The sequence below is a fragment of the Lepisosteus oculatus genome, chromosome 8 (genome assembly GCF_040954835.1).
Source record: "Lepisosteus oculatus isolate fLepOcu1 chromosome 8, fLepOcu1.hap2, whole genome shotgun sequence".
Classification (NCBI taxonomy): Eukaryota; Metazoa; Chordata; class Actinopteri; order Semionotiformes; family Lepisosteidae; genus Lepisosteus; species Lepisosteus oculatus.
Genome location: NC_090703.1, coordinates 16,460,615 through 16,478,615, shown reverse-complemented (window position 1 = coordinate 16,478,615; position 18,001 = coordinate 16,460,615). Strand labels below are relative to the sequence as shown.

The window sequence follows — 18,001 nt, the reverse complement described above, 5'->3', positions numbered from 1 at the left end:
TGTCAGATGTCCCAGCAGTGATTTGAAAATTACTGTGGTAGCTCTGATTCACTAGATGAGAGCACATATTCTGAGTGTAAGGAAAATGGATTTCACAAACTGACAAAGGCATCTATAGTATAAGCTCATCATTTACTCCTTTACTGACAGGTGAGGCCATATGTGTGGGCCAAATCTTGAGAGACCAGACACTGATAATTTGCTCTTAGTCCCACTGTCTTTGATATAACCTGACTTTATTTTACTGATGGATTCAGTTTAAGAAAGTAAGGATTGAATCTGTTGTCAGTATTACACCTTTTTAAGTATGTTAAAAGTTATGATTTGGTTTTGCAAACTCCATTTTCTGTCATATTTCATTTTTTACCTATTTGAGAACTGGACCTATACCTTGTATTGTAGACATGTCTCTTTTATTTACTCTGATTATTTTTTATGTCAGTGTCGTTGTCCTGGTTTATAGTTTGCTTTTTTCATTGTAAATTTTGATGTTACTTTTGGCTTTTACTCCTTACACACCTTTTTTCTTTAATATTTTAGAGTGTCAATCCTTATTTGATGGGGCAAAGACTGGATAATGTGGTGGCCAAGAAATCTGTCCCTCATTTCTCAGAAGAAGATACCAGTAATAACCAAGTGAACCACACCTCTGCTGCATAAAACATGCTACCCTGTTACTGTTTCAATACTAGAATTATCTTCTTATGATAAAACCATCATTATAAAAGCAGTGTGCCACTTGCTGTGTTTTGCAAATATGAAATGCCAGTATTTTGCTTTTGTATTTCTCCGGTGATACTCACTGATCTCTTGTTTGAAATTGATCTTCAAAATATATGATCTGATGACAAATAGGTTTATGTAATCATTGTAAGCTATAATAACTAAAATGGTAAATAAAACATTTGGTTTACGTGCATGTTTGCCATGAGGATATTTATGATAGTTTTATGTTAATTCTTAGAAGAAGTAACTAATGCTTTACAATTGCTTTGAGGCAAGGGGTGTCATGTTGTGATCACAGCACATGTATGATTTTTAAACAGCAATGCTTCTTAGCACTCTACATTACCAGGTGGTTCAGTATGCTTAGCAATAGTGCTGTGCAGGGCAACCAGTTCTTAGAGAAAGGGCAGTGACTGAGAGACATATGTGGAGCACATGGGGATATTAAAAATGTTGAGTGAGGCAAGAACAGCAGAAATAAATGCCTGACACTTTGAAAAGAAAATGTATTCATATTGCAGGAAAAATGTGTGCTTTAGACATTCGTTTCTTAACTTTCGTAATGGCACAGAAAAAAAAACAGTTGCAAAAGAGTGTCTTGATGTTTTTAGTTCTGTAGCAAATACGGCAGGTGTTTAAAATCATCAATGTAAAACAATCTGTTCACTGTATATTGCCAGAAATTGATGTTCGTTAATTATATTTCAGGATTGAAATCAATAAAAAATATTAATTCATTTTGTTGTATGTTTGTAAACTGTATACATTCTGGGGAAAACAAAACCTTCTAAAATGAGATACAATTTTAATGTAAGCCTGTGACTGTCCAGCAAGCAAGAATATCTAATTCCTATATTATCTACCAGGCAACACCTGAACTGATGTTGAATTATTAATTAATAGCTAAATATAATAACAAAAGGATATTTATATATAATTTAATATTATATTCAATGAATAAAACACATTTGCCCCGCAACTGAAATTCGTGTCACGAAGTCGCCGATTACATTACATTGAGCAGCATACAAGAAGCAAGCATCAACAATACTTATTTCAATACTTTAGAAAATGAAGTCCTGACATAGCCTACAGTATTCAAACATCTACAATTTTTTTTCAAAGAAACTTGTTAAATATTACGAGGGGTTTGACAGGAAAGCAGTTTAAATAAAACAGACCAGTTGGAATAAAGAAAGAAATTGGCATCGAACGTGCCCTTGCGGTTTCCAAGAAATGGAAATGGTTTTGGCATCTTTTCTTGAGAAGGATTTTCGTGACTACTTCAATTAATGGTGAGAATATTTTTCACTAGAAAGTTCAAATACATACAGGATTAACGACTTGTTTTATGTGTACTTTTTAGCCATCAGACTAGTAATATGTAAATGTATTTGATTGACACATCCAAATTTGCGTCGGATGAAGATCTCATTGCATATATCATTGCCTTTCTCAAAGAAGTGTATTATGTAAAAATGTTTCTAATATACACACACCAGTAAATAACGTTTCGTTTTAATTATATTCGAATATGAACAAGCCAGTCTAATAGGCCAAAACTCTAAAATGTAGTTGAATGAATCTTGTAAAATTATAAGACGTTGTGATTCAAATAAACATTTTCTTCAATATCTGGAAAAAAAATAAAGATAAGACTAATGTTTGTTTAATCCATGGTGAATTGAAAAGATTTGTTGTGAAACTTAAGTGATCTGCTGTACGGCGTTGTCAGATGAAGAACAAATAGATTTGCTTTCCTTAATTTGGACCCAGTGGTGCAAAGTCCTTATTTAAAACTAGATCTTGTCTAAGTATTTTACAAAAAAAGTAAAACAGTTTATAATTGTATATGTGCGCTGCTTCTCCACTTTATCGACTAGGCTGTTGGAAGGATGTTCGCTTTTTTGCGTTTATTTTTGCGTTATTTTCTAAGTTAATATGAGAGAGTGATATGAAAGAGCATTCTGATATAAAAAGTGCGTCTGCAAAAAAACCCGACTCTTCAACTGTCTATGAATCTTGCGTGTTTTTGTCTAAGTAGCTTCGTGAAAATGCAAGCGGGACTTTGGAAAGGCTGTTTTCTTTCTTTAGCCGACGCTGTTTATATGAAACAGTTTAATATAATGTGTACTTTACACCTTGTTTAGTAAATGTTCCCTTGCTGACAACTCGAATACTGTCCAATAAATTAAGCAGAATACAAGGTACTGACAATTGATTTCTATTTTAGTTTGATGTGATTTTGAATGACCTATTGTTTCATTTTCTACAGTTGATAACTTTCTGATTTATAATATGCTCAAGATGTCGATGATTATTGTATTTAAGTATACCCCCGAGGTGTACTCTGTATAATTCTGTAGTGGCACTGGCACTGTCTGACATGAGCAGGAAAGAGATGCCAGCAGAAAAAAAAATCCTAAATGCCTTTTCGGCAGTATGTTTCCCTCCCTTGGGTTCAAGGAAGTGTTGAGGGGGCGGATAGTTTGATTTTTCTTTGGATCGTGCCTAGCCAATAATGTAGAAGGAACTGTTTTGCACATCTCAGCTGGCAGACATTTAAAAGGGAGACAGCCAGGCGCTGCTGCAATTTGTACCAAAAAACAGTCTCCCTTTCTATGGAATCGTTAGCAACTTTCGACTTCCATCACTGCGCACGTCGACTGCCATACACTCGATACAACTAACTGCTCCTTGACTTGGGCACGTTAAAACCACTTTTCAAGACTGAGTACGGCTTATGTTGTCAAAGAATGGGCAGGTGAGTGCTTTATATGCTTCGCTTGGGGGGTATATTAGAAATCGTTGTTGTTTAATTCTTAAGAAACCTTAACTGAAATTAAAATATGCGTTTAATGAGACTGGTATTAGAATAAAACAATGAGCAGGTGTCTTGCCATCGATATTTATTAGCCAAGAGTCTGAATGTATGTTGTGGTTCTGTTTATATATTATCTACAAGAAGCTAAAATAATCAGTCTGCGATCTGCTATCTCCCCTCTGCTTATTCATTTTTGGATATACGTATAGCACATGAAGCAAGTGCAAACACTAAAACTGAGTTTATATAAATGTACCATTCTGTACATTACAAGGGTCATTGCAAGTAAAAGCAGTTTTTCTTATGTTGCATAATTCTAAAAGCCGTAATACTTTGCACGTTTTTTATACATCAATTGCGGTGGATTTTCATTTCTTATTTACAGAAAATGTTTGTGATCCTAAAACCACATTAGTGACAGTTAATGCGTTGCTTTGCATCCGATTCATAATTCATCTACTGATTCATGAAAAGCTGATTGCGAAATGTCCAGTATAACATTGTATGGTTTAAGACGTTAAAATAAAAATATGTTGCTCTTTGTGTACTCAAGCCCCAAATTGTCTGTGCAAATAAACTGAAATTTTTCATTATTATGATAAAAAGTAAAAAAAATATTTTGCCTTTTATCCCGTTTTTAGCTACATACGAGCCATTTCGTAGTTTTTGTAAGAATATGCAGAGCAAATGGTGATCTAGAGCAAACATTTTTTAGCAGAAATGCATTTTAAGTGACTAGTAATATGCAATTCTCTTCCCAATAAAATTGTCTCCTTTTCACTTCTAAATGTGCAATTCCTTTTTCGAAAACATTTTACTCCAAGCAAAGTCTGTCTCGCAAATCTAGTCATTCCAATGGGTTATTTATAAGGAAAAAATATTTCTGCGCCCAGAACCATAATTTAACTGAGGTTACTGTCATAATGGAATTCTTGATACATTTGTAAGCCTGGTATGGCAACAGTCAGCAAAAGTAGGACTTGCTTACTCTCCAGTTCCTTCTGCATCCCATTGAGTTATCTGCTCTAGTACCCTTATAAACCTTCTACTGATCTTGGCACCTCTATAATATTGTTTTACACTAGACATCCTGGCAGTGACGTTGAACTCCAGAGTGGTTCAGAAAGAGAATCACATTTTACAAAGCAGAATAATTTCTTTCGCTATACAACGGGCAAAATCAATTAATTCGAAACTCTAATAAACTGTGCTCCAGGTTGGCACAAAACAATTTTTTTGCCTTGTTTTTCAACAAGAGTGTTATATTACTGCATTTTCCTTGTTCTAAAATGCCGCTTTCCTCACCAGGAATTAACATTGTTTCTGATCATAGATCATAGATCAAGATTCTTATTTTCAATTTAAAAAACTTCTAACGCCTAAGAAATCCGTCTTCTTCAGCTTTCACTTTAATACAGTACAGTATGTGAGTTTTGATCATCACGTTTATAAAACCATTAAAAAGATTAATACAGTAATCTTTTAAGCTTAAACATTTGGTAGATGTTATGTAGTGGAAATCTAAGAAGCAGCATTAACCACTCTAAAAAGTAACTGTACACGGTCATGCGTGGGTTTTTTTTTCCAGAATGACCAGATCTCTTCAAGTGGTCTTCAGCACGGTGCTCGTCCTTGGTTTGCTGTGCAGCTCCGCTGAGGCAAAGAAGAAAAGCACAGCTTCTCAAGGAGCCATCCCCCCTCCCGGCAAAACCCAACAAAACAACTCGGAGAAGCAGCCGCAGTCTCAGCCACCGCAACCAGACTCGGGGAACCGGGGACAGAGCAAAGGCTCCTCTACGCCTGTTGAGGAGGTGCTGGAGTCTAGCCAGGAAGCCCTGCATGTCACGGAGCGCCAATACCTGAAACGTGACTGGTGTAAGACCCAGCCTCTTAAGCAAACTATCCATGAAGATGGATGCATCAGCCGCACCATAATCAATCGATTCTGCTATGGTCAGTGCAATTCCTTTTACATCCCCAGACATGTGCGCAAGGAAGAAGGTGCCTTTCAGTCGTGCTCTTTCTGCAAGCCGTTCAGATTCACCAAGATGACTTTCACTCTGAACTGTCCGGAGCAGCAGCCCAGCACCAAGAAGAAAAGGGTGCAACGCGTCAAAGAGTGCCGATGCGTTTCTATAGATCTTGACTAGATCAGTGTTTCATGCTCTTTGTCGATTAGTGTCAAGATGTAAACTTTGTTTCTAACCAAACAGGGAAGCGCTCATTCGCGTTGCATCACAATATGACTGTTAAACTACTAAAAGAAAGTATTCCCTCAGCATCAGATGACCTGGTCCTTCGGGGGACAATAGAATGAAAAAGGTTTTCTTCCAATTTACGATCAGACAGAAAACAACTCGTATTTCACCAGATAGGAACACTTTTGTTTCACTAATTTCAGAGCTTTCCAGGAAAAGAAATTCATGCCTTTTCATATTTATAGTGTAATAACCATATAACCACACTCACCGCTGTAACTTGCGACACAGGTTTAATAACAGTAACATGCTTGATTATACAAAATACACTGTGACGAGTGAATGGTGGAAAGGCTTGGCGACCTATTCACATAAAATATCTTCCAAACAAAAGTCTTTCAGACCACTTCGGCGGGGTATACGCCATTTGTTTTCATTATCCCACCTGCATTTATTTTATTTTTATTGATTTTAAATATTGACTGTGTAATAGATAGTTTCCACTGTGTGGAATGTGAATAGACAACAGAGTGATACGAATATTTAATGTAATTATATGAGTCGTTTGTACGATTAATATGAATGTTACAAGCTTTTCTGTGAATCTTTTGGCCTACACTGTTTTGTGTCAATGATTTCAAATGGGTAGATGGATATAGACTGGTAATAAACACCAGTGTCAAGCTATTGATGACATTGAAAGGGAACTCTAATATTCTTCAAATGAAAGTTTAAAATATAAATATACTTTTCGTTGATTTTCTTCAGCAACTGTATGTGAATTTCTTCAGACAACTGTTAAAGAACTAGCCTATATAGTAATAAATTAACACGTTCTCCTGCATGAAAAAGTACATTTTATACAATTGTTGTGCAATATGCAGGACTTGCTTACCGAGAAACAAATTAAAACATTTTTAAAATTGAACTTTGTTGAATCTTCCACTTTTATCATTGCAGACAATGGTCATGGCTTAGCCTGCGCCTTCAATTATTGCTAACCTAGACATTTCAGTGTGCGGTGCAGATTCAACGAGTGTGAAATGAATCGTAAATTATTTTGAAATTGCGAAGACTCCGATTTCGTGCCGAGCATTTTATGCATCACGTTAACCCAAAGCACCAAATAAAACCATTTTCTCTTAGAGATGGGTTCTACTTTCTTGTCTCGGAGCCAGCCTCTCGCTGGGACTTTTATACGTCTTCAGACCCTTGGGTACATTTCGTCGTAAAAGAAACTTTGTAATTTATGGGGGAAAGACCACTAGAAAAGCAATGTAATGTCAAGCACAGCAAGCATTGCAATAAGTATTTCAAACAGCTTGTGGAGTTTACCCATGCGTACTAGTACATGCAAATATTTCTGCGGCTTTAGGTAGTTATATACAATATTTTAGGTATCTCATATATTTCAAATAACCAATCAATATTCGCAAAATAATGGCCATTGTTCTGTTTGTTTCAGTACCTAAACTTAGGCTTGAGGAGGTTTCTAATTAAGTGTTGATTCTAAGTGTTGTGAAAGTTTTATTTAAAACACTATTCAAAAACTGCAAATAAAGATCCAGAAAAGGCCGGAATGCGCGTTAAAATCGGCGGGGGGATTTCTATCATTAGAAATAGAATATTTTTAAACATCTCCTAACTTTAATTATGGATTTTTATTCATTGGTTGGATCCAGCTATAGTGCGCTAAAACATGTAGGTCTGTCAAGATCCTCTATACTGTATACAGGATAAAGTACTACAGTACTTCATATTCATGGTATTTTATTCAATTAAATTGGGCAATACAGGAGGTAAATATGATTTGCTGTGTCTTTACGTGTTAAAATATTGAGGAATGTATATATGATTTTGCTTCACTCATTTGCAGCATTTTTGGGACTAGCAGAATAGCAATATAAAAATAACATGGCTAGGTATTGATTTGTAATTAGGCCTATAATGGGTGTTGCTCATTACGTTTATTTCATCTAATTACAGGCGTTTTCTATGGGTTTAAACCTAGTATTAATAACTCAATCTGTACTATTCTTTCCCCAAAGTGACATAATAAAGGGGGGGTTTATATGGATTAGGAAGAAGTAATTTTGTAAGTAAAATTGCAAGATTAAGATGACCTCAAGGATATGTAAGCTTGTTCAAAAACCATAATTAGAACAACCTCTAACACTGCTTCATGTCAGAAGGCAACTAGAAGTATTTTATTCTTGATATTAAATTTAATTTAACAGAATCTTCTTGTGTGAAACCTAACGTCTCCAGGGAAGTCCCTACCATGAAGTGAGTCCATCCTCCAACAGCTGGTCATACTAAAATGGCACAGGGGTGATGCCACAGGCCTTTGTTCAATTTGGCATTCTGTAGAGTTCATACTACAGTATGCTGTTATTGATGTAGGAGAACTTTGTAAAGTTCAAATCACCCACAAGCTTAACTTTTTTTGGTTTTCCTTAAGTCCTTTATTAAGACAATACAGTATGTGTGATTTCTATCCGTACCTGTGAATTTATTTAGAGCCAAAACAAACTAGCTGTGGTTTATGTTGTTTCTGTAATTGTGTTTTATTAAGGAAACAGACCTTTCTATGGCACTGTTGGTCAACATTTAACACGTTTAAATATTATTTACTGAATTATAACGTTAAAAAAAAACAGTTAAAACCATTTAGGTTGAAAGTTAAGAGTAAACATATCATTAAATATATTTCAGGGATTCTCTGATAATTCACTCGGATTCAATCATCACACTGGATGTCTTTTATAAATGATATAGCCATTTTAAAAATTGACTTTAGAAATATAAATGTTAGATTTTGGTTAGTTTTATAAATTTATTTTTTATTATTCAGCAAAAACTGATATTTACGTATACCTTAATTACTTTCAGCTTGTTAAAGCCCTTCATACGTTTGCGCTTTGTTTATTTTCAAATTTAAATGTGGTATTTTAAAGCTGAAGTTTAAATTTAAATCCTCTTTTTCAGCAGTCTTCAAGTGTGAATACATGTTTTGTTCTGTACTGTGAGTATGATTCTTTCTTTTTCCCTCCCAGATAAGTCCAGCATCACTCTTATTACTCTTTAAATGGCTGTCTGTGGACTTCTGTTTTCTGTTTCTAAAATGTATTTTAGAGATTAACTTTTTAACTTTCATTTAGAACACTGCTTGTTATACTTGTTATTCATATAATGTTTGGTTTGACTAAAATCATAATCTCAAAATATATGTTGCATCATGTTGTGGGCTGCTATATTAAAAAGATCCATATTCCACCTGTTGCAGAGTTTATGAGCAATTATGTGATGTTTATGCCCCCCACACATTTCAGGAGACATTATACACATGCAGGCATGTCTACTGTATACTTCAATATTTCTAATCATCTTTGCTGTCTCCCATGCTCCCAAACATCACTGGTTTGAGACTGAGTTTTGTTACTGGTTTACTTTAACTGGGATTCCCAAAACCAATGGTGCGCAACTTGTTGATTATCACTAGCTTTGAACAGGTTTGTGCTCTGCAATTGCCCCTATGAAACCTGCCAAGTGCACCTAAGCCTCTAGACTGCATCACTTCCAATTTATGCTAAATGGGCCGTGGGACCTAGAGTATGGAAAAAGGTGGATGGATTTGACAGTACACATTCTGCAGAAGAGGAGCTTGATCCTGATCTCTGGCATGGTCTCTCAGGGCCACAGTGGTAAAGTCTAACTTATTAAACAATAATTGATTCCAAGGTGTGTGTTACATTAAAGGATATATTTCAGATTGATTTTTAGCAAAAATGAGAAAACAAACGTTTCTTTTATTTCCCCTCAATATTTCATTACTTCTGTTGACCCACAGAATACAACTGGGAAACAATACTAAATATTAAAAATTATGTAATGCTTTAGAATCCACGTAAAAAGTTGTGCCTCAGACTAACCAGTTCTACACCAAAATTCATCAACAAAGAAAAACCTTTACATCTTTGTTGTTCCTGTGCACTCAGCATTTAACACACTAGCCCTTAGTCGTACTGCATGTGTTAAAATGGAAGACAAGTCTGCTTAATTTGCTGTTGTTCTAAGAACCAAGATTGAATTTGCTCTCCTTTTCCAGGTATAGCAACTTTGCAATCTCATGCTGTAACAACCATCTTCTGCTCCAAAACTCTGTTTATCCCAGAATTTCTGTTAGGAAACTAAGATTCCAACAAAACACTAAATATGGCCCTGGATAACTTTAGCAGTTTTTGTCCTATAACAATACTTTTTTGTGAACATTTTATAATGCGCTACTGCAGTACAATTGAACAGTTACCTGACTGCAAATAACCTTTTTAAAGCCTTATAATCTGGTTTCAGACAATTACAGTATATAGCTCTTGTTAAAGTTACTAACGATCTACTTGTGGTAATTGACTCTGGGTCTTTATTTATGTTAATTCTCCTAAGATGTAAGTGCTGCTTTTGATATCACACATAAATGGTTCAACTCTTATCTTACTTATCATTGATACTTTGATTCTCTTGGGGGTTTTAGTTCTGAAGTTGGGTTCATTAAGTCTGGTATTCCCCAAGGCTCAAATTTGGACCCATTGCTCTTCAGCATTTACATGTTCCCATTTGGTCACATATAAAAATCAGATGTCTGAATGATAATTTCTATGTTCATGATACTCAAATCTATGTCAATCCTAGACCTGACACTGAATAAGCTATTTCTCCACCCTCTAATTGCATCTCTGATATAAAAACCTGGATGAGTCAAAATTAACTTCACTTAACTGCACCTCCCATCACTTATGTAAAACCGATGTGATTTGTGGATAGCACCATGCTTAAATTTCAATCAAAACTGAAGAATTTAGGGATGATATTTGATCCTGGTTTAATTTGTGATCCTCATATCAAAATAGTGTAAAAACATAATTCTTGCATTTCAGAAATATCACCAGACTATGTTCTATGTTGTCTTTGACTGTTGCAGAAAAGCTGGTTAACACATTTGTTTTTCTAGAATTGCAATTTCCTACTTGCTGCAGTACCTAATCCACACAGAACAAACCAGTATGTTCGGAACCTGGAATTATTGTGCTTGTTGTGGTTATTGTCTTCAAAATACTGTATATGTTTTTTTCAAGAACTAGGTTTCAAGGAATTGAAGAATTAACTAAAAGATTGAACTTAAATTATAATGAAATACAGCACTCATGTTCAACCTTGGATTGATTCAGTGTTGACTGGTTGTCTGGTTGAGTACAAGATTGTGAGAGAGGCATAATAGAAATATTACACAATTAGTACACATTTCCATATTTTACTTACACTACAAACAACAACCCGAGTAAAAGAAAGAACACATAGAATATGTAGCTGGCAGGAACATTTAAAACGTAAAGTTGTTAGTGCATCAATAAGTTACGTATCCAGAGTCACTAGCATTCATTAGTATTATCAACTGACAGGATACAACTGTGACAAAGTCGAGCTCAGTTAATTGATTGTATTGGTCCATAATTAAATACCTCAAGAATTCTGCATCTCCTTTAGAAATGGCAAAACATGCAAATAATATTTAAGATTTTATGAGATTTTTTAAACACATCAAAATTACTCTGGTTGTGGACTTATAATATTTTGTGGTTGTGGTAGGATAATATGATACAGTAGTGACACATGTTGTAGTGACACATGTTGGTGTTAGCCATCACCAAATAATGTTGCCAAACTACATTCTTACTCTCCAGATTTATTGAAAGACATTTCTATGATCCATGTGTAACATCTTTGTTTGTCTATGTTCTGTCCTTTGCACACTTTTGGTTGAGATCATGGTGGACACTGATTGACCCAGGTCAAAGACTTGTTTACAAAAGATGTCAATAACCATAAGATAAGGAATAAACCCAGTCTACTGTTTCCTTTGAGGTTCCACATCAGATTTAGTATTGTTATTGCAGAATTGGGGATACTGAAAACTCTCAAAAGAAGGAATTATGTTTGCTTCTGTTGAACAAATGAGCAAATCTCTCTTTTTTATCTAGAATAAAATGCCCTCTTGCATTTGGCATTTTCTAATACATTAAAGGAAAAATGCAAGCAAACAGTTTGCTTGAGATATGTATTTTGTATCTGAGTGTATTTTCAGGACCTTCTAAGATGTTCCTTTAGTTGGAATACAACACTAAAAATAGAAACATGTAAATCATTTCTTGTGCAATGCATGAGTTAACAAAATGGTGCAATGAAAATGCAAATATAGGGGCTGTGTTGCTTGTGGCCAGTTATAAATAAAATACATATTCTTTAAAATTTGTTTCATTAAACTAAAATGACATTTTTACAGGGCTGATACCATATTAAAACTGTCCGCACTATCAATTGGCTGTTTTCTCCAAGTACTTAAAAACTGAAAATTGAAAATAATAAGGAAACCCATAGACATGTCTATGTTATTTTTAATGTTTCATCTTAAACCCTTTCCTTTCTCATCAGCTTATATGAATAAGATGAACCGTGTTTTATTTTAAAGTGCAAAAAAAGAAAAAAAAAAGGTTCTCTTTAAATTTTCCATTTTATTTGAGTCATAAGGATACATTCTTCCCCTACAGTTTTGTTGACTAATATATTAGCACAAAAAATCATTAATTTAATAACTAGACAAAAAAAATTATAAATGGACAAAAGAAAACTCCAGATCTTGTCCAGGTCATGAGAAGTGGAATGAATGACAACAACGGAAAATGCTCATCCATTGTAATTACAGATCATTCAGACATTGGTCTGATGCTCAAAGAGTTTCACATGTTTTATCTCAGCTTTAACACTTATCTCACATAAATTAAAAAAATCTTCAAATGACTGCAATATTTAATGTTAAACTGGGACTTCATTTCCATGATCTAGTTTTGTGACTCTTTTTATAAACCCTTAACAAATAAATATTACCTTGGGAAAAAGAAGGTGTACTGTACATTACGCTTCGGAATTGTATTCAATTAAGTGTTCTAATTTCTCAAATGAAATATGTCATACCTTCAAATTCCACTTATGCTTTTTTATTCCACTTATAATGATTAGCATGATAAAATCATTATTTTTTTTTATATTTTCTTGAAGTTGATCAACTCTATGAGTAAAGGAAATATACCAAGTTCAAGGCAATGTCTTTAGATCACCATCTCCTTTACAGCTTACTCTGACACCGCCTGCTCCTGCACTTGCTTTCACATGGAAGACTGATTTTTAATTAGGAAAATTAAATTAGGACAAAATTCTTCACCGATTTCTGTCAAAGATGTTTTTAACATACATATAGACAAAACAGATCTTTCATTTTCCCCCTATAAGAAAATCTTACTCTAGCTGCTTTGAAAAAATATCACAGTCCTTCAAGCTATTGAATATTACAAACAGTAGACCATTAAAGACATTTTCATATTATTAATTATTCAGGACTTTAAATTTTTTACGTTCCTTTCAACAGTGTAAGTAGTACACATTTCTGCATGGACCAAAGAATTGTACTGAATTCACACTCACTGTATGTTGTGAATGACATTTCTGAATATTTCTAGTGTTAAAAAAAGTTTTACTTAACAAGTACTGTTTCTGATAGTCTGGCATGCTTCTTTATGTATAATTTCTCAAAATGACCAAACCTTTCAAATCTAAATAAAAGGAACGTTCTTTTAGGTATTTTACTCTTCAACAGATAACACGAGTTTATATAAACCGATATGTACACATTACACTGAAACTCTTCTATGCAAGTACAACATGTATAGACGGACTTTTCTGGGGGTGAAGTATGCGGCTCTCTCTTGTAATCCTAAAATTGAATTTTTTTTTTTAATTTACATTTATTTTGCACTAATGAAAAAATAAAAAACGTCTCTCTGATAAACCTGAATGAACTGTCTAAATAGCATTCTCACACTTGGGCTGAAATTATATACAAAAATATATCTGCAAAGATCAAACAATAGATATTTAGGCATAAAATAAATGTTTTTATATATACAAATATATCTGAATCCCTATTACTATAGGACTATATTTCTTTAGTAGACCTTGTCTCCGAAACATAAAGCTAAAAGTTCAAATCCTTTATTGTTAAAATACAAATATTCTGTTAAACAAATATATTTTTTAGCTTTTGAAAAAAAATGTAAATGGTCAATTTAACTGCATAATGGCACATTAATCACTGTAATGTGTAACTGTTAGTATAAATATGGGAGATATACTGTATTGGATTTCAGAAAAACTATTGCATAGAAATTTTAAACATTGGCCAAACGTGCAATATAATTATATCTGTTACTTGAAGGGAACTATTGAATAATAAGGTATATTAATATAGAACAAATGTTTTTACACCATGATGGCTTTTTCTGTGTTATTGCAAATATAATTTTCTTCAATTGGTTCCTTAGTTCTGAAAATCCATCTCAAACCTCAGCATATGGCTAAAACTGACACCAGACTGAAAGAGTCAGAAGAGTAGACTTCAGTTTTCTCCTGGAAAAATGTAATTATTGAGTTTTATCCATCCATTGTGCTATAGAAAGCAAAGCACAACCCTGGTAACCACCCAAAACCTGCCCAGTAGGGGTTACTGTAACTCATTCAGAATTGACTGCAATCAGGTTCCTCTCTTCAACTCTCAAAGGCACAAATACCAATATTGAGCTTCCCCCTGTCTTTAACAAAGATCATCGATTAAAATGTTGTGTATTTATTTAAGCTTCTCTCTCCCTATCTGTGTGTCTCATGAAGAACAAGCTGGGGTATGCGAAAAGACAAATTCCTAATGCAAGAAATTGTGTGGCTAATAAAGTGATCTGATCTTATCTTATCCATTTACCAAATTTTCAAGTTTCTGTCTTTATAAAATATACCTTTCAAATTAGAAACTTTCTCAGCATGCACTTTCACCCCCAAGAAATAATCAAAACAGATAGGACTGGGGATTTTTTAAAGATGAAGGCTACAACTGAAAATTTTACAAACTTCAAGGAATTTAATTTAGTAACCTATCCTAAATGTACTGCACACATCAATGATACGGCTCTTCATTTATCTGTATTTAATCTGTATTTATCTGTATCATGTGGCATCTATTTGTCATGGCCAAAAAATAATAATATGCAACAACTGTGCACCGAAGCTACAACCTATTAAGAGAAGTTTTATCAGTATGGATTTGCTTTTCAATAAAATATGTCCATTTCCCTAGTGTTATTTTTATACAAGCTTTCAGAGCTTTAGATATACGTTGATCATGATTGAATCTGCAGAGCAACATGAACCCACAATTCAGGTTACTCTGATGTGTTTGTTCCAGTTCTTCCAGTAGTTCCAGTGTATCACTCTACACAGACTTAAACTTGTTTATATCTGAGATTTTTGACTGCTGGAGTTTGACTGCTCACTTGGATTCTTTATCCAAAGGCCTTTGCTATAGATTTTGGCTTTGTTACATATTACAGAAAACCCCAACCCCCATCTGATATGCCCACATGAGGGATAGCTCTGGCAAGTAATCCTTTCCCCAGTCTGTCCTTTTCCAACAGTTTTCCTGATGTCCTGTAAGCTGGCAGGTGGTGGAACTGGCATCTCCAAGGGATCACAGTGCTGTCAGCTCAGGTACCCAATAAACAGACAGGTCGAGATAGCAGCAGGAACAGATCAGGCGACGGACACTGCACAGTGGGGCAGTCCTTTCAGTCTCTCAGTCTCCTCAGCCTGCTCGCTGCTTCTTTCAGGTGGTGGATACACTCGCTTCCTTCTGACGTAACCGTTCTTTCTGTTATGGCAAAATAAAGAAACAATTACAATTTCGCCCCATTAAATGACAAGTTTTAGTGATACTAGTATAAGAGGTAACTGTGAAACTGTTCTGGGGTTATCCACCCCTATATTCCTTAAATAATAAGAAAGCCAAGCCATCACCAAGTGATATTTTTTTCAACCCAATATTTGGGCATGATTGCCAAAACATATCTATTAGCATTTGCATACTACCATTGCAACATTTCAGTTAAAATCTGAAACATCCAAGAGTCATCCTCCTGCTCAGTAAGCTGAGTTATACTGTACTGTACCAATGATGTTTCAGGATATTTCTATGGTTTGGAACGCTATCACAGTTGCACATATCACAAATCCACTTGCATCTTCAATGGAACTCTGAAAGATCTGCTGCAAAACAGCTAAACAAGGTACATCCAAGGCCGAGGTGTAAAATGAAATCTCTGGATGTTCTGGAAATTCTTTGCAGGATTATATTATGCTTTTTTAAATTACCCATTTCTTTACAGAGATTTCATTGGATCGTATTTTATCCTATACATTTTCCTTTAAATATCTATTGCCATTTTGTAGTTTTTAGTATTTATTGGAAATACTTTCATAAGGATGCTCTAATCCCAGCATGGCACCTTTTACAAAATTAGGGTTGGAACAAAAATAACAAGCTTATGACATACCATGCAGTGCAACAAGACTAAAATATCTAAATATTTATAATTCTGAAATTTCCTTGTTTTTCCTGAAATAAAAGGTAAATATTAAGTCCACAGAAATAAAGGTTTTGAAACTAAATATCAAAACATTAATTCTGGGTTTTCTAAATGTTACAATGTAGAAGATCATATATAAGTTTTTTCTTTGTAGTATACTGAGTGTACTGATTTATAACTGACTGCAATGAAGTTAAATTTCTTAAGTGAAAGTGTTTTAATTTTGAATGGGTACACTTTTATTCACTTCTTCTCCATAATTCTAGCTAACGGGTTATATCATGTGTGCTTGAATTTTGCTTCTAAATAATTTAATTGAACAGTAAAGTATCCAGCCTTACATTGCAAAAAAGGAAAACACCTTTGAGGAAAGCTGTACAAATGATGTTATATTCATAGACTAAATTTAAGAAGCCCCCCCCACCCCCAAAAAAAATTCAGTGGCTGTTATTGTAGTATACAGGAGATCTCAGGTTTCTTTCTTCAAAGGAAAATAGGACCATTAACTCATTCCAGAGTAGCCTTTATTTAAGTTTTAATGAATTTCTATGGGAGGTAAGCCTGACTTAGCACTCTGCAAATATGGAATCAGTTAGAAGTGATCAAACGTAAGTGGGAAAGGACATTAATTAAAACCCAAATCATAGTAAACACTAGTATCGTCTGTATACAGTGAATTTTAAATGTTAGCATACTTTAAATGACCTAGGTTTATTTTTATCACTTTCTCTGCGTCTAGAGTTAGGATTTTGGAAACCTGATATGGCATTAGTGGATTTTTAATTTTGTCTCTGTGTATCCATAAGGAGCACAAACCAGAAACAAACCCGATCACACTTTGCAAATACTATACATCCACTATTCAATACTGACACAACTTAGGCATATGGTTCCTATGACAAACACATAAACAACCTTCTGGCCTTGATTACCACTATGTTAACCTAAAAAAGAGAGAAGCATTTCAAAACTGAGATGAAAAGAAATTTATACCCTAAATGGTATATATTCTAAAATTAGTATGTTCTTGACCTTCACATTTGCAAAAACCAAAGCAAAAGTCTTTTCTGTCAGGTTTGTTTTACATACGTGTATAGCACACATAAGCTTCATCATGGATATTATCACAAATATTTACCATAACCCTGAAAATAATTCTAAAATAGTTTTTCAGTTCCGTTACGATAACTGTAACCACAATGCATTCTCTTTTCTTGCAATAGTCAACATTTGCTTTTGTATTATATGTTCCAAAATAAATATAAGAAACTGTTTTGTCTACAATGTAAGGTGGCATCTAAAAACACTGCTGCTTTGAACTGACTTAAGAAGCATCAAATCTTCCACTTAATTTACACACGAGCTTGTAAAAATATACGTATATCACTGAAGCTAATCTGTTAATAGCTGTGTGAATGAGGCATTATCCATAACAGCGAAGCAGTTCAAATGAACCAATTACCTTTTCAACAGACACATTGTATAAAATATACCGTAGTTCAACAGAATTTTTTTACTAGAGATCAATATCAGGATGGATACAATTAACATGTTTTAGTACCCATAGTGATTTAGTAGCTTGGTATTTTGTTTTAAAGAAATGCACATTTTATTCACTTTAAAGGCATAACTACAATATTTTGATGTGAGCATAACATTTTAAAATACAGAGAAGTAAAGCCCAGAAATAGTGGAATAGTATCTAATAATTTAAAAATACCCCATGGATCTGTTAT

The 18,001-nt window shown here is 34.2% G+C and overlaps 3 protein-coding genes across 4 annotated transcripts in view; 2 read left to right on the top strand and 1 right to left on the bottom strand.

Moving 5' to 3' along the window:
- The window catches only part of scg5 (secretogranin V), a 31,254-nt gene extending 29,791 nt beyond the window's left edge, over positions 1-1,463 (top strand). The window contains exon 17 of the mRNA XM_006632520.3: positions 541-1,463. Coding sequence (XP_006632583.2) covers positions 541-660 — 120 coding nt within the window. The 3' untranslated portion in view covers positions 661-1,463. The remainder of the gene's footprint in view (positions 1-540) is intronic.
- Positions 1,464-3,168: 1,705 nt separating this feature from the next.
- Positions 3,169-6,676, top strand: grem1a (gremlin 1a, DAN family BMP antagonist). Its single transcript, XM_006632444.3, has 2 exons — positions 3,169-3,490; positions 5,139-6,676. The coding sequence occupies exons 1-2, from the start codon at positions 3,483-3,485 to the stop codon at positions 5,698-5,700; spliced, it is 570 nt and encodes a 189-aa protein (XP_006632507.2). The 5' UTR covers positions 3,169-3,482; the 3' UTR covers positions 5,701-6,676.
- A 5,618-nt stretch (positions 6,677-12,294) lies between these two features.
- Positions 12,295-18,001, bottom strand: part of fmn1 (formin 1) — a 143,120-nt gene continuing 137,413 nt past the window's right edge. For both annotated transcript variants that reach the window (XM_015350900.2, XM_015350899.2), the window contains one exon: positions 12,295-15,550. In XM_015350900.2, the coding sequence (XP_015206386.2) occupies positions 15,506-15,550 (45 nt within the window). In that variant the 3' untranslated portion in view covers positions 12,295-15,505. The remainder of the gene's footprint in view (positions 15,551-18,001) is intronic.